At 40.5% G+C, this 12,304-nt stretch overlaps 1 protein-coding gene across 1 annotated transcript; it reads right to left on the reverse strand.

Annotated features, from left to right (window-relative positions):
- Positions 1–4,838: 4,838 nt before the first annotated feature.
- LOC117964047 (transmembrane protein 200A-like) lies at positions 4,839–11,291 on the reverse strand. Its single transcript, XM_034906287.2, has 2 exons — positions 10,567–11,291; positions 4,839–6,706 (listed from the first exon to the last, which is right to left on the reverse strand). The coding sequence occupies exon 2, from the start codon at positions 6,688–6,690 to the stop codon at positions 5,380–5,382; it is 1,311 nt and encodes a 436-aa protein (XP_034762178.2). The 5' UTR covers positions 6,691–6,706; positions 10,567–11,291; the 3' UTR covers positions 4,839–5,379.
- Positions 11,292–12,304: the final 1,013 nt, after the last annotated feature.

A 12,304-nucleotide genomic window follows, 5' to 3' on the forward strand; every position in this document is an offset into this window, starting at 1 on the left:
TTGTTCAGGCCTTAAAGCAAGTTGGTTTTAAAGCAGTGTAGCTTCTTTCCTCTTTGAAATGATTTGGAAGAACGGTTCCTTGATTGCGTTAAAATTTAAAACAGCAGAATGAAGTATTTTTCCTATTGTCGCACAAAACCACAGCCAGCTAACCACTCTACTGTACAGTATGTACTGTATTTCCCCCCCACAAAAAGAGATTTTGTTTTTTCCTATGCAATTCCATTTGCGCCCACGTTTCCATGCATAATTTATTTCATTGCATAACTGAAGGACTGCAGAGAGCTCAGTTAGGGGGGGTAGATATAAGAGTGGATAACAGGAGAAAGTCATGAGGCATGTGGTTTAATGATGCTGTTTGATCCTGCTGAGTTTAAAGAGTGCTCACAGATTGAAATTGACGGAATCTGGCCGGAAGCTGAGAATCTCACCTTCCATCCTGATAGATACACATGGAGGTTCCAGGAACTGGTTTGATCTCATTGATTATACTGAGAAACCACTGCACCAGCAGTGCATTTGGATGTGATGGAACAGAATTAGTATTAAAAAGAGTTTATCTCAGGTTTGTACTACAGTAGTAAAAATGTGCAAACGTTTCAGCTAGTGCCTTCTTCAGTGTCTGCCTGGGTTAGTTTCTTATACATTAGATTTATGAAACTATATGAGCTCTACCAGGGTGTTTTGTATATACTGTACACATCTGCAGAACACCAAAGATTAATGGTGTGTAAGCCAGTTACTCTGAGCCCATTCTGGAGTGTGCATGCATCCTGTTGACTCTTAGAAAAACAACAATAAAACTGCGGTGCAAAAAATAATTACACTACAAGCAGATTAAAACCAATTGCAACCAGGTTTCACCGAGTTGCAGACTGTTTCTCAGAAGACCCTGCTGGTTTTGGTAAAACATTTCAAGATCTTAAAAAAAACAGAAATATACAGCACCGTCTTTTATACAGTTGGCCTTACATGCCAAACTTTTTTTATTTTGTAATTAAGCACGTTGTTGCATTGTAACTGTACAACTATATGTGTGATTACAGTGTTTAATTACATTGCATTGTTGCCACAATATTTTTAGCAATGTAAAGCCTTTTTACTGTCTTATATACAAAATCTCTTCTCACCAAATACCACTACTGGCACCAATTACTGAAGTTCCCTGTAAAGTTGTACCTATTGTTAAAAAACAAAACACATATTTAAGAAGATAAACAAAACAAATACATACCTAAAAGGTGTTAAAGAAAACTAATTAAAGCAATTTGTGTCAAACAAATAAAGTGTCACGCTATTTATGAGATTCATGGGTGTTGAAATGGCCCCATAAAAAATATAGCATCCTGAGGTCAGGATTTGAGCTTTTATATCCTCTATACAACTTTTGATATTTGGTAACTGTCTGAATATGTATTTTTGTGTTGTTGTAAAATAGGTGTAGAAAGCAGGGTGCAATGATAAAATCACTATCATGATATGCAGGTCATGGTACGATGTGTATCACTATAATATATATTGCCAATGAAATTAATAGTGTGACCCACTAACCACTGCTGGTAACCCATTGCAGTGCTATATCAATGCAACTGTACAGTGTCCACTTTTTCACAAACCATTTGCCATTGGTAGTAGTGCTGGAGTCTGCTAATGATTCTAGCTTGGGTTTTTCCAGGATCATCCACTGGTATTGTACTAAGAAAGTGCTTTACTAAGACAACCCCACTGTGCCACCCAATCCTTGAACCCAGGTCCCAGCTGCATCCTAATCAGAGGGTGCGTTTATTCAGCCAGTGAGTCCCCAGGCACAGCACGGCTCTTAGCCCTAACAGTTTCTTTGGACAGGACATGAAGGCTCCAGGCACGCTGGAGTTTATGGGCTGTAAGAATCGTAGAAACATATTGTAAAAAATAATTAAATGAGGAAAGATCACGAAAGATGCTGTGATTGCCCGGAAGGAACAATAAAAATTAATAAGGGGGAAAACTTGGCTGCTAACGAGCCCTACTGAGGGTAATTACTGTTTGTGAGAAATACTTTTTTTTTTTGAACGTTTAAATGGCAGGAAGGTGCCAGTTTGATTTTTAACTAAGCCAGCACTTTCAATGGCTCTAATGGTAAATGATATCAATTGGCTATCAGCCTTCCCATTGCACAGCATTATTCCTTTAATACACAGATACTGCAAGAATGATTACACACACAGATTGGGAAACAATTGAGATTGACTTCAGTACACTGCCCAGCCAGCCGTGATTCATTACCCTGGCTTGCAGAATTGTAACATTTAATATACTTTAAAAATGTGTAAATTACATACATAAATAAAACACACACAGTGGCCCTGCACACTTTTCTCCTGTGCATGTTATGTTATTACTTAAAAACAAAATACGTAATGCAAAAAGTTACATAACAATTAGCAGACCTGTCTTGTAAAAATGTACAGGTGACAGAAATACAAACATGAATGCAGAAACCTCCAATCATATCCATTCACAGGAACAAGTGTCATTTTATGATTGATGACTGGTTTCACAGACCGTGATCAGCACTAATCTTGGACAACCCTACCTGAGATAACATCATGTAGTCCAAGATCAGTGCTGATCAGGGTCTGTGAAACAAGCCATTAGCTTTTAAAGTTATGGAGATACATTTTGGTTATACTATAAGTTAGCACATAGTTTGCTGGGTGTCTGTTATTGTTATAGCATAGCATTACTGGCTGCTCAAACCGTGCGAAAGGATTTCTGTTACAGTAAGTGACACCCTGCGCGCGCGTGCGCGCGCACACACACACACACACACACACACACACAAATATTGTACACGGGATGATATATATATATATATATATATATATTATGTGACAAGTGTAATCTCCCTGCCATTGACTTTCATTGGGTTCCTGATAACAAGACACAGTGTAGTTTGGATAAACACACACAGCAAAGAGTCCATGGCAACAGCAGCTTGTCATCAAGTCTACTTATTCGGCTGCAGACTCACACTTCTTTATTTCAAGACCTTAATAAAGGAAATACCAAACTCTTGTCATATAATAGCAATAACGATGGGGCACACACAACACTCTCCCTTCATAGTATATTATTTGCATCCACTCAGGAGACTAGCTCCTACACACTGCACTTATTGCCTAAATAATCATCAGGTCATTACCAATTTAAAGTGATTACGCTAACATGCTGTAACTACCTAATAGTTACATGAGATAAGATACATTTGCCAAACAATTCAGCAGCGTTTATGTAACAAATCTGTGCGCTGGCTGTTACAGGAAAGCCTTCTTCAAAGAAAACACAGGGCTTCCATATCCACCTCACAGACTCATGCTGACTCGACAGGAGAATGCAGCATTAAATACTGCAGTCACAGACAAAACAAAGGCAACCACCAGTGTGGTAACAGTGGAAATATCAAGTTTATCTGCCAGCCCTGGATACATGTCCTTTTCAAGTGTGTTTTCCTGGGGGAACATACTGCACGGACAGGGCCAAGACAAAACGACTGAAAGAAATGTTTACTCTTAGTACTATAACTAGAGTGCGTGATTAGTGTACAACGAGAGCACAGTACACCAAACACTAATTACAGTTCATTTTTGTGATGTGCTTTGGACTTTCTTTTTTTAAGTTCCTGGTTTTGAATTATAAAAAAATCAGCAGTAGACTGCTGTGCTGTTCTGAGAATGGGAGCCTTTGTGACATTTGTTTCTCAACACATGTTGCGCCATTGGAGGATACAGGATGACAGGACTGAGAATTCCAGTGAGAGAGAATGGCCGGGAGATTCCACTGCACAGACACAGGTTAACACTAATCTTGGGCTCCCTTACCTACATTTTAAACCGTGGCTGGATTTGTGTTGTTTCCTTCTAGTTATACACCATTTGTTTTGTATCACCAAGAAATTTGGAGTAGATGTTGGGAAAGTCGTTTTCTGAACTGGATTTGAAGCTGAGACTAGAAAGGAAGGATCGGTCCCAGCTCTCACTTGAAGACAATAAAGAAAAAACACAACTTCAATCAAACGATTTGTAGCCATCTGCCCTTTTAATTTGTGGATCTCCTTATAATTGACCTTATACAACGGAGAATTGTATTACATCACTGTATTCCCATCAGTTCACTCAACATCCATTACTGACAGCAAAGAAGTCCTGCTTGTAGTTTTAAAATCAATTTAAAGATAAACAGGCAATCTGGATATGATCTCAATGTCATTATTGTCACAAGTGTTCTTTCTCAACTCTTTCATGTAGCTGCTCCCCTACCAATGCACCACTCCGGCTCCACCATACAAGGGCTCACATTAGAGCTGCACGAACCGATTACTCGACTATTAGGATCGAGCTCTCCACAGAAATCATAGGCTCTGACAATCAGGGGAGGGGCTTTGAGGTTGATTGGGCTAATTTACCATTCAGAGTGAAACAAGTGAAGAAACAGCTGCTTGGATTTGTGTGGATCGCTGTTCTCCACAGTGCAGCACTAACTCATATACAGCTGGCCTCGTTTCCTGAGCTTATTAATGACCTTAACCCTTGACCCTTCCGAACCCAACACAGTGGTATAAAACTCTCTCTGTACACTAACCAATGCATATATATATATATATATATATATATATATATACATATATATATATTTATACACACATATATATATACTAACCAATGCATATATATATATATATATATATACACACATATATATACACACACACATATATATATATATATATATATATATATATATATATATATATATATATATATATATATATATATATATATATATATATAGGTCAAACGGACTTTGATCGAGGGTTGATTTTAGACCCTTGGTGGGCAGGTGCTTGTATATCAAAGACTGCTCAAATCTCAAATGTATTGATGCTATAGGTGCCTAGGGTTTTCTGATACTGATTTTTTACATTGTTTTCTAACAGCAGTAGCTAATACACCAAACTCTGTGAACCCACTGCATTCTTCCCTGAAGACCAGTAGTCTAACTAATATTAATACTAAAAGCCCTGGGTTCTAGAACCAGCAGCCCAGCGGGTACATGGTTTTTCTGTCATTAGAATAAAAAGCATCAGTAGTAAGAAAATACAGCCCTTGACAGCCCTCTGGAAATTATAAACCCATCAAGGAACTGTACCCCACAATGGTTATCCGTCCCTTAAACAAGGAATTAGCCAGGATAGGGTTCAGTTTGCCGGGAAAGGTATGCTTTACTTATAAATCAGGCAGGTTTCTATGGATCGCAGCAGTTCTATTCTATCATTTCTTACTAATAGTAAAACTGAGAGGTCCTCCTCTACCTACAGACATGCCGTCTGACTAAGTCCCCTCACTGATAGGGCCCTGTATAGTTTTTCTCCCATTGAGAATACTGATGTTCTAGCTGGTCCAATAGCTTTTCCAGAGAGTCCTCGTGGCTCTCCAGTTTGATGTACCGCTTCATGTTGCAAAGGTCCAGCCTTGGCCAGCTCCGGTTCTTGCGCTCCTCCAACGGAGCCCCTAACTGCACTCCTCCCCGGCCCAGATCTAAGGAATTGGAATGGCCGGCCAAGTTCAGGCAAACATCAGAGCTGAACTCTTTTCTGCAAGGGTCTTGGACAAAGATCTCTCCCCTGGAAAAAGGGTCCACATTTGGCCCAGCCACCATTGAGTGACCTCCTGCCAGGCCACCTCCATCGGAAGTTCTACCACTGCTGAAGGTACTTCCAGTTGGTTCCTCTGGAGAGGCACACTGCTCTGCAGCAGCACTGACTGAGAGACCTGCTTCGATCAGCCGGTTGTTGAGTTTGATAACAGGCAGGGAGGGGGTATTGGTGCTGGAGCTAAACCCTGCAGTCTCCACAGTCTGGCAGGAGAGGACGTTGATGTTCCCCTTGCTGGAGTTGCAGGAATCGGAGTGGACGCTGCAGAGGGACAGGGTCGGAGAAGGTTCCTTGTGGTGCAGCAGCTGGACTTTGGTCTGGAGACAGTCAGGTTGGTAGCAATCCACCCACTTGCCTCCGTGGTTGGGCTGCGTCTGCAGACAGAGACAATCGGATCCCACCAGCTCCTCCAAGCAACGGATGTTCAGATCAGCAGAGGACAGGTTGGTCATCCACTGGTAATGCCTGGAGCCTGTGTTCTCCTGGTTGTCAAAGAGACCTGTGGCCTTAATGGAGCAGATCATCTCCTGCGTTAGGAGGAGCTGGGTCTCCTTGTCTCGGTTCTCGTACAGCATGGTGTTGGCACAGATAACGATGAACAGTCCCACTCCCATGATGACTGGGCCCAGCAGCTTCATCCTGTCGTGGTGAAGCAGGTGTGGGGTGGATAGGATTGTCCTACCACCCACGACTCTCCTGGAAGGCCGGGAATCATTTAAGCCGCCTCCAGCATGGCTCATGGAGCCCCCCCTCTGTCCCCTGTGTGGCCAGTAGCCTGCCACTGCGACCGCCGTGCCCACCAGCACCACAAACACCCCCAGGATCAGGAAGGCTCCAGGGGGTGACTTGATCCTCAGCTTCCCCTTGATGGACGGTTCTCGCTTGGAACGGCAGCCAAACCTGAGCAGTCGCTGGTGGGTTGGAGCGGGTTGGGCCAGATGCCACGGTTCTTGGCTTCTCATGGCGTGGTCCGCTCCAGTGCCCCTGGCAGCTGTCATTTCTGAACTCGTTCTGCTAAAATAAAACAGAAAAAAAATAGTTTTTTTTTTTTTTTCAGAAACAGGATTTTTTTATTAAGCAGATACAGTCTTCACGATGAGACTGTTCCTTCATCATCTGTGCAGTCTTGGATACAGATGTAGCTTTTCTATAGTACAGAGTACATGGTAATCTACATAATAAATTAATCAGGCATGTTATCAGCCAAGGGCTAGCCCACTGACACAACACTGTTGTACTAAAAATGACAGGCCTGTGTTTTTTGTCCGGTTCCTGTACTTCATATGCATACATGTATTTTTGTTTACGACTGTAAGTCGCCCTGGATAAGGGCGTCTGCTAAGAAATAAAAAAAAATAATAATAATAATAATAATAATAATAATAATAATAATAATAATAATAATACTAATAATAATACAGTTTTGATGTCTAGTATAATTTACTGAAAGAGCATGGCATTGAAAAAGCAACCTGATTGGTTTACTGGCCTGAAGTTGAACAAAAACAGAGCTGCCTCAGAGTTCTGGTCTCTTTCTTTCTATGAGTAATACTAGAAAAGGCTGAGGTTAAGGAAGAAAATTGCTCCGGTCCTTCGTCAGGTACCCTATTAAAATGGAAGTCCTGTGCGATGAGGCAGCTGGTGTGTTAATTCATGGAGACTTGTTTTTATGTTTTATTTTATTTAGTACATACAAACATCACTCCACAATTCAGTACGTCAGGGTGACACCCTTCCATTGCACATGGGCCATATTTAGCAGATCACATATAGAAATTAAAGATGTAAAACACAGGGTAAATGTGTTTACATCGGTTCTGTGGAATGCTTTAACTGAGCTTATTAAAATAGTTAAGGATGCTTAAAATAAACGTACTGGAAATGCACTGCCAGCGTGTGTTACCTACTGTGACACTTGAGGATGAGAGGCTCTGCTTTCAAATCTATTAACCTACCTTATTTAGCACCAGCAGCATCAGCACTGGCCTCACTTTCTTCAGGTGTTTTCAAATGCAGTGTTACCCCATACATTTAAAGACAATGCTGCTTCCTGCTACCTAATCACTTCCTGTACTGTAGGAAGTGCCAAGGTACCAGGAAGCAGCTCTTTAAACTTTGACTGCCCTATGTTGAAGCAAATGCCACAGCAAATTGTCAGTGATGAATACAAAAACATTAACATAACAAATAATGTTCTGAAGAAAGTATGCCAACCAATCATTTAACTGTGTATACTGACACGCTAGTTCTATTTCTTTAAGATATGCCTTTGCCTTCAGAATGTGTTTGAAATACAGTAATACATTCATAAGCAGTATAGGAAGAAGCTATTATTTGACACTTTATTTAAGTGGATATTCATGTATAGACCCATTTTTCAATAAATAATTTCAGTACAATTTCAAAATGACTGAGCACAGACTGTGACAATAAGCTCAGCTGACTATCAGTAATTCACTAAGAACCTGAAAAGCACAATTAAACATTGCATTGCAGTACTGTCCACTAATACAAGGTCTACTATGCTGCACATGTACAGTGCAACACATGTAACGATTGAAAGCATATGAAAACTGTGTTCTGTATTCTGCAACTTTGAATACTGTTCAGCAACTTGCAAAAGCTTTGATTTGTCAAAGCTGTGTGTGACATTCACAGGAGTTATATGAAGTGAATTTGGCTGTATTATTTATTATAGTTTTGAATTATATAAACGGTTCTAGGTTATTAGTTTTGGTCAGTTTTCGGGGTTTAGTGTTTAGAGTTTAGAGCTTGTTTAGTTGTCTAAATAAGAGCACGGCGTGTTTGTCATATTAGAGGGGTAATATAGCGGTGTGACGTGTTTGGGACTGCAGAGTGACCTTAAGGTAATATCAATCGAATTCAAATTAATTCCCTCTTAATAACTTTAATTTACAAGAAACGATGTACAGTTCGCTTCAACCGATCTACGGGGCTCTGTGTTGCTACGAAATCGCCTTTAAATTGTTAGCTTGCATTCCCCCAAACCCCAACCCATTTTTTCAATCGCTATACAGGCTATACCCGTGTTTAGAATTTTTACAAGAATACTTCATGACATCCTTCCTAGTTTATTGAAAGTTGTTTTTTTCCCTGTCAAACGTCCCGTCACTTTCAAAGCAATAAGTCAAGCAAAGCAATATTTTTTCTTATAATAGTTATTTCTTGAATGTTGCCTTTAAAATACAATGCAATGTCATTTTGGGACCTCTGTTGCTAGGCTAGCCAGCAGTTTTAATAAAAGTGGCTTAACAGATGTAAAATAAAATAAAATAAAAAGTCCTCTGGGGATTGCGTTGCGTAATAGATGACATACAGTGTTATAACTACGCGTTGCGTAATAGATGACATACAGTGTTATAACTAAGCAATGTGTCAATAAGGCAGCTTATTTATTTATTTTTTTAAAGTTGATTCCCCCTCATCACTGTGCTGAATCCCTTGTTATTGTTATTTTCGTATATCCGCAACGCTATCACGCTTTTTAAACAGTGAAAACATTTTTTCTTAAAAAAAGTTACGAAAATGACCTGCAGAGTTAAAAGTTAAAACGGATAGACTGTATAAACAGGGCAGCAGTGTGGAGTAGTGGTTAGGGCTCTGGACTCTTGACCGGGGGATTGTGGGTTCAATCCCAGGTGGGGGACACTGCTGCTGTACCCTTGAGCAAGGTACTTTACCTAGATTGCTCCAGTAAAAACCCAACTGGATAAATGGGGAATTGTATGTAAAAAATAATGTGATATCTTGTAACAGTTGTAAGTCGCCTGGATAAGGACGTCTGCTAAGAAATAATAATAATAAGCCTTTGTTTGGCACAGATGAGAACGCAACAATTAACGTTTTGGTAAGAATATATATCCAGTCGCGCTGGAGATGTAGTCAGTGCTAAAACCATGTTTAAGAGTGACATAGATTCAAGTAGAAACAGGTCACATAACCAGAAAGAGAGAACCCCCTAGAGAACCTGGGCGACTTGGCGGGTCTGTTTTTCTTCTGTGTGTAATTTTCTGCATTAAAGTGGAACATATCCTGGACACAATGCAAATAGAGGCTGACACTTCAATGAATAACTCGGGTGGGTCGCCTCAACTCTTTTTTCCCCCCCAAAAAAGTACATCCTCGCAGCTGCAATTAAAGATGATTCCTGAACATTGAAAATATATTGGAGAGGATATCGTATGCTCCCCCCCCCCCCCCCCCCCCCCCCCCCCTTTTTTTTCTTGGCGATTGTATTTTTGCCCTTATTTAATATATTCGCGCAAATATCCCAACACCTGGTTGTATAATTGATGGTCTGTTATTACAGGGGTGATTTCACGTTAACAATAAGATGTTTTTTTTGTATTCTGAGAGTGATAGCCTACAGTACAGAACACTGTTTATAAAGGTACCCCGGTACTATAAAACTAATATTTGGAGACGTAAAACTATTGGGAAAAGTGAGAAAGAAAAGTAGTCTCCGGGTTCGTTTTAGCAAGGTGTACATAAAAAGGAATCAGATTTTCACATCAAACCTCGAATTGCGGCGTGCATTACAGTCTTTGGCATGTATAATCTTTATTCTTTTTTATTGAAACTCCTATATGCCTACATGTTCATCCTCTTTTGAGACTGTTGCAGGAAAGCAACTTGATAAGATATAAAATGTACATAGCCTACACAATTTTTTTCATTTAAAACGTTTTGGTTTTTTTTGGTTTTTTTAAACAGCAGTAGACCAGATTGCTGTTTGACTCTCGCCGTACTGTTGCATCGTGGTGTCAATGGGTTGGAAAACACCGGAAAAATGCAAATGGTTGTTTGTGAAAATATAAATATTATATGCATAGTAAAAATCTGTTTATACTTGCCTTAACGATGACAGCTGCTGTTTTTCGGATAAGAATTGTTGTTCATGTTGCGAGAATCTCGGTTGCGTCTCCTTCGACTCTCTTTCTCCGATTTTCGAGCTGGCAAAAAGCTTCTTCCTTCTACGAAACAGTTTTCCCTTCTGTCATTTTGGCAATAAATCCAGACTACTCAGTGAAAAAAAAATTGAATGGACACTTGGTGAATTTTCAGCGTATCCCGCTCCCGTCTCTCTCCTTCTCTCCCTAACTTCTATGTGGAAAGAATAAGGAATTCAGTACCACGTAAAAAAGCCTCCACTCGGGCTGCCTGTCAGTGAGGGAGGGGGGCCGTGAGACGAGCTGTTTTAAGAACACGTTATTTTGTAGCTGCACTTTTCTACAGTGATACGTATACTGGAAAGTTAGTGATATAATTATGAATATCTTTTAAACTGATAATATTTCAACGACCATAGTAGTTTGATCTAAGTGCATGTACAAAATAATAGCAAACATCTAAATTCGTTCTGTGTGTAGTTAATTTTCATTGGCTGTGGTCCTTATTTTGCAGTAACACTCGAACCCACATTACGACTTCACTTCACGGACTGCCGGTTTTGACTACATAGGTTGCTTTTAAGACTTGACGTCCGTTTTTACGTGTGATGAATGCAGATTCAAAAATCTTTTTTTGATCTCTTCTTGCTGTTGCGTACTATAGTATGAACCATGGTGGAGTATCACATTTAGACTAGAGAACCTTGCGATGAAACAGCTGGACAGCCTTAGCTTGACAGTATTCATAACCTCGGTCAGCAAAGCAAACTATTTATTCACGAGTTCTGGCTTGTGATTGGTTGGGCTGGTAAAGGTAGTATCGGTCATGGTCCATCCGTCCTGCTGGATGCCCGTTTGCACATCCTATACCTTTAGAATATATTTGAGCTTTCTTGAGTACTGCTCATCCAGTTGTGTCACCACAGTGGCTTGATATCTACCTCGAGTGTCTTTTGGCTTTCCATGGGCATTTGTAAAATGTATTGAACATACATTCCAACTAGATGCAATTTCTAGGCCACTCATCATAACATGGAGTGATATGCATGTTGCTTACTTTTTGATTGTTTTATTCACGTATTTATTTAGTCTTGTTTTATTTATTTATTAATTCTTTATTTATTTTTACTTTTAAAAATGTAAGCAGTAAAGGATGTTCTGCTGCTGTTCATTCCAGAGCTCAGGAGAGCTAAAGACACTTCTTTGAGTCACCTAGGCAGCAGGGGTAATTCAGCCAGACCAGTGCTAATGTTGACTTTATAGGGATTTAGCCTGGGGAGTCTGACGATGCCCTGGGGCCCTTCCTGGCCACAGGGTAGACAGGAGCTGGGATTAACATGTCCAGGCAGTACGACGCTCCCATGACTGGAAGTGAGTTCTCAAGCTGGGGTTTGTGTTGACAGGGCTGGGCTGGAGCCTCTGCTGTTTCTGGCCTGTACTGTGGAAACAGCCAGACTGCTCTGAATCGGGGGTCGTGGGAAACAGGGGTCTGCTGGGAATAAAAGCAGTCCCTTGATGCCAACGCAGGAGAGTGGGAGGGCAGCAAAAAACAAGCGCAGGCGACTGCACCTACTACTGCCAGCACAAAGAAACACAGCTAAACAACTGCTGAACAGCACAGCGCTTTTCTATGAAATAGGGCACAAACAGGGGCTGCACACCGAACTATAGATACAAGTGTTGAAAATGTTTAGGAGGGATA

The sequence above is a fragment of the Acipenser ruthenus genome, chromosome 23 (assembly GCF_902713425.1).
Source record: "Acipenser ruthenus chromosome 23, fAciRut3.2 maternal haplotype, whole genome shotgun sequence".
Taxonomy (NCBI): domain Eukaryota; kingdom Metazoa; phylum Chordata; class Actinopteri; order Acipenseriformes; family Acipenseridae; genus Acipenser; species Acipenser ruthenus.

Coding starts and splice junctions, on each gene's coding strand:
- LOC117964047 (XM_034906287.2), bottom strand. CDS start 6,690: ATGACAGCTGCCAGGGGCACTGGAGCGGACCACGCCATGAGAAGCCAA.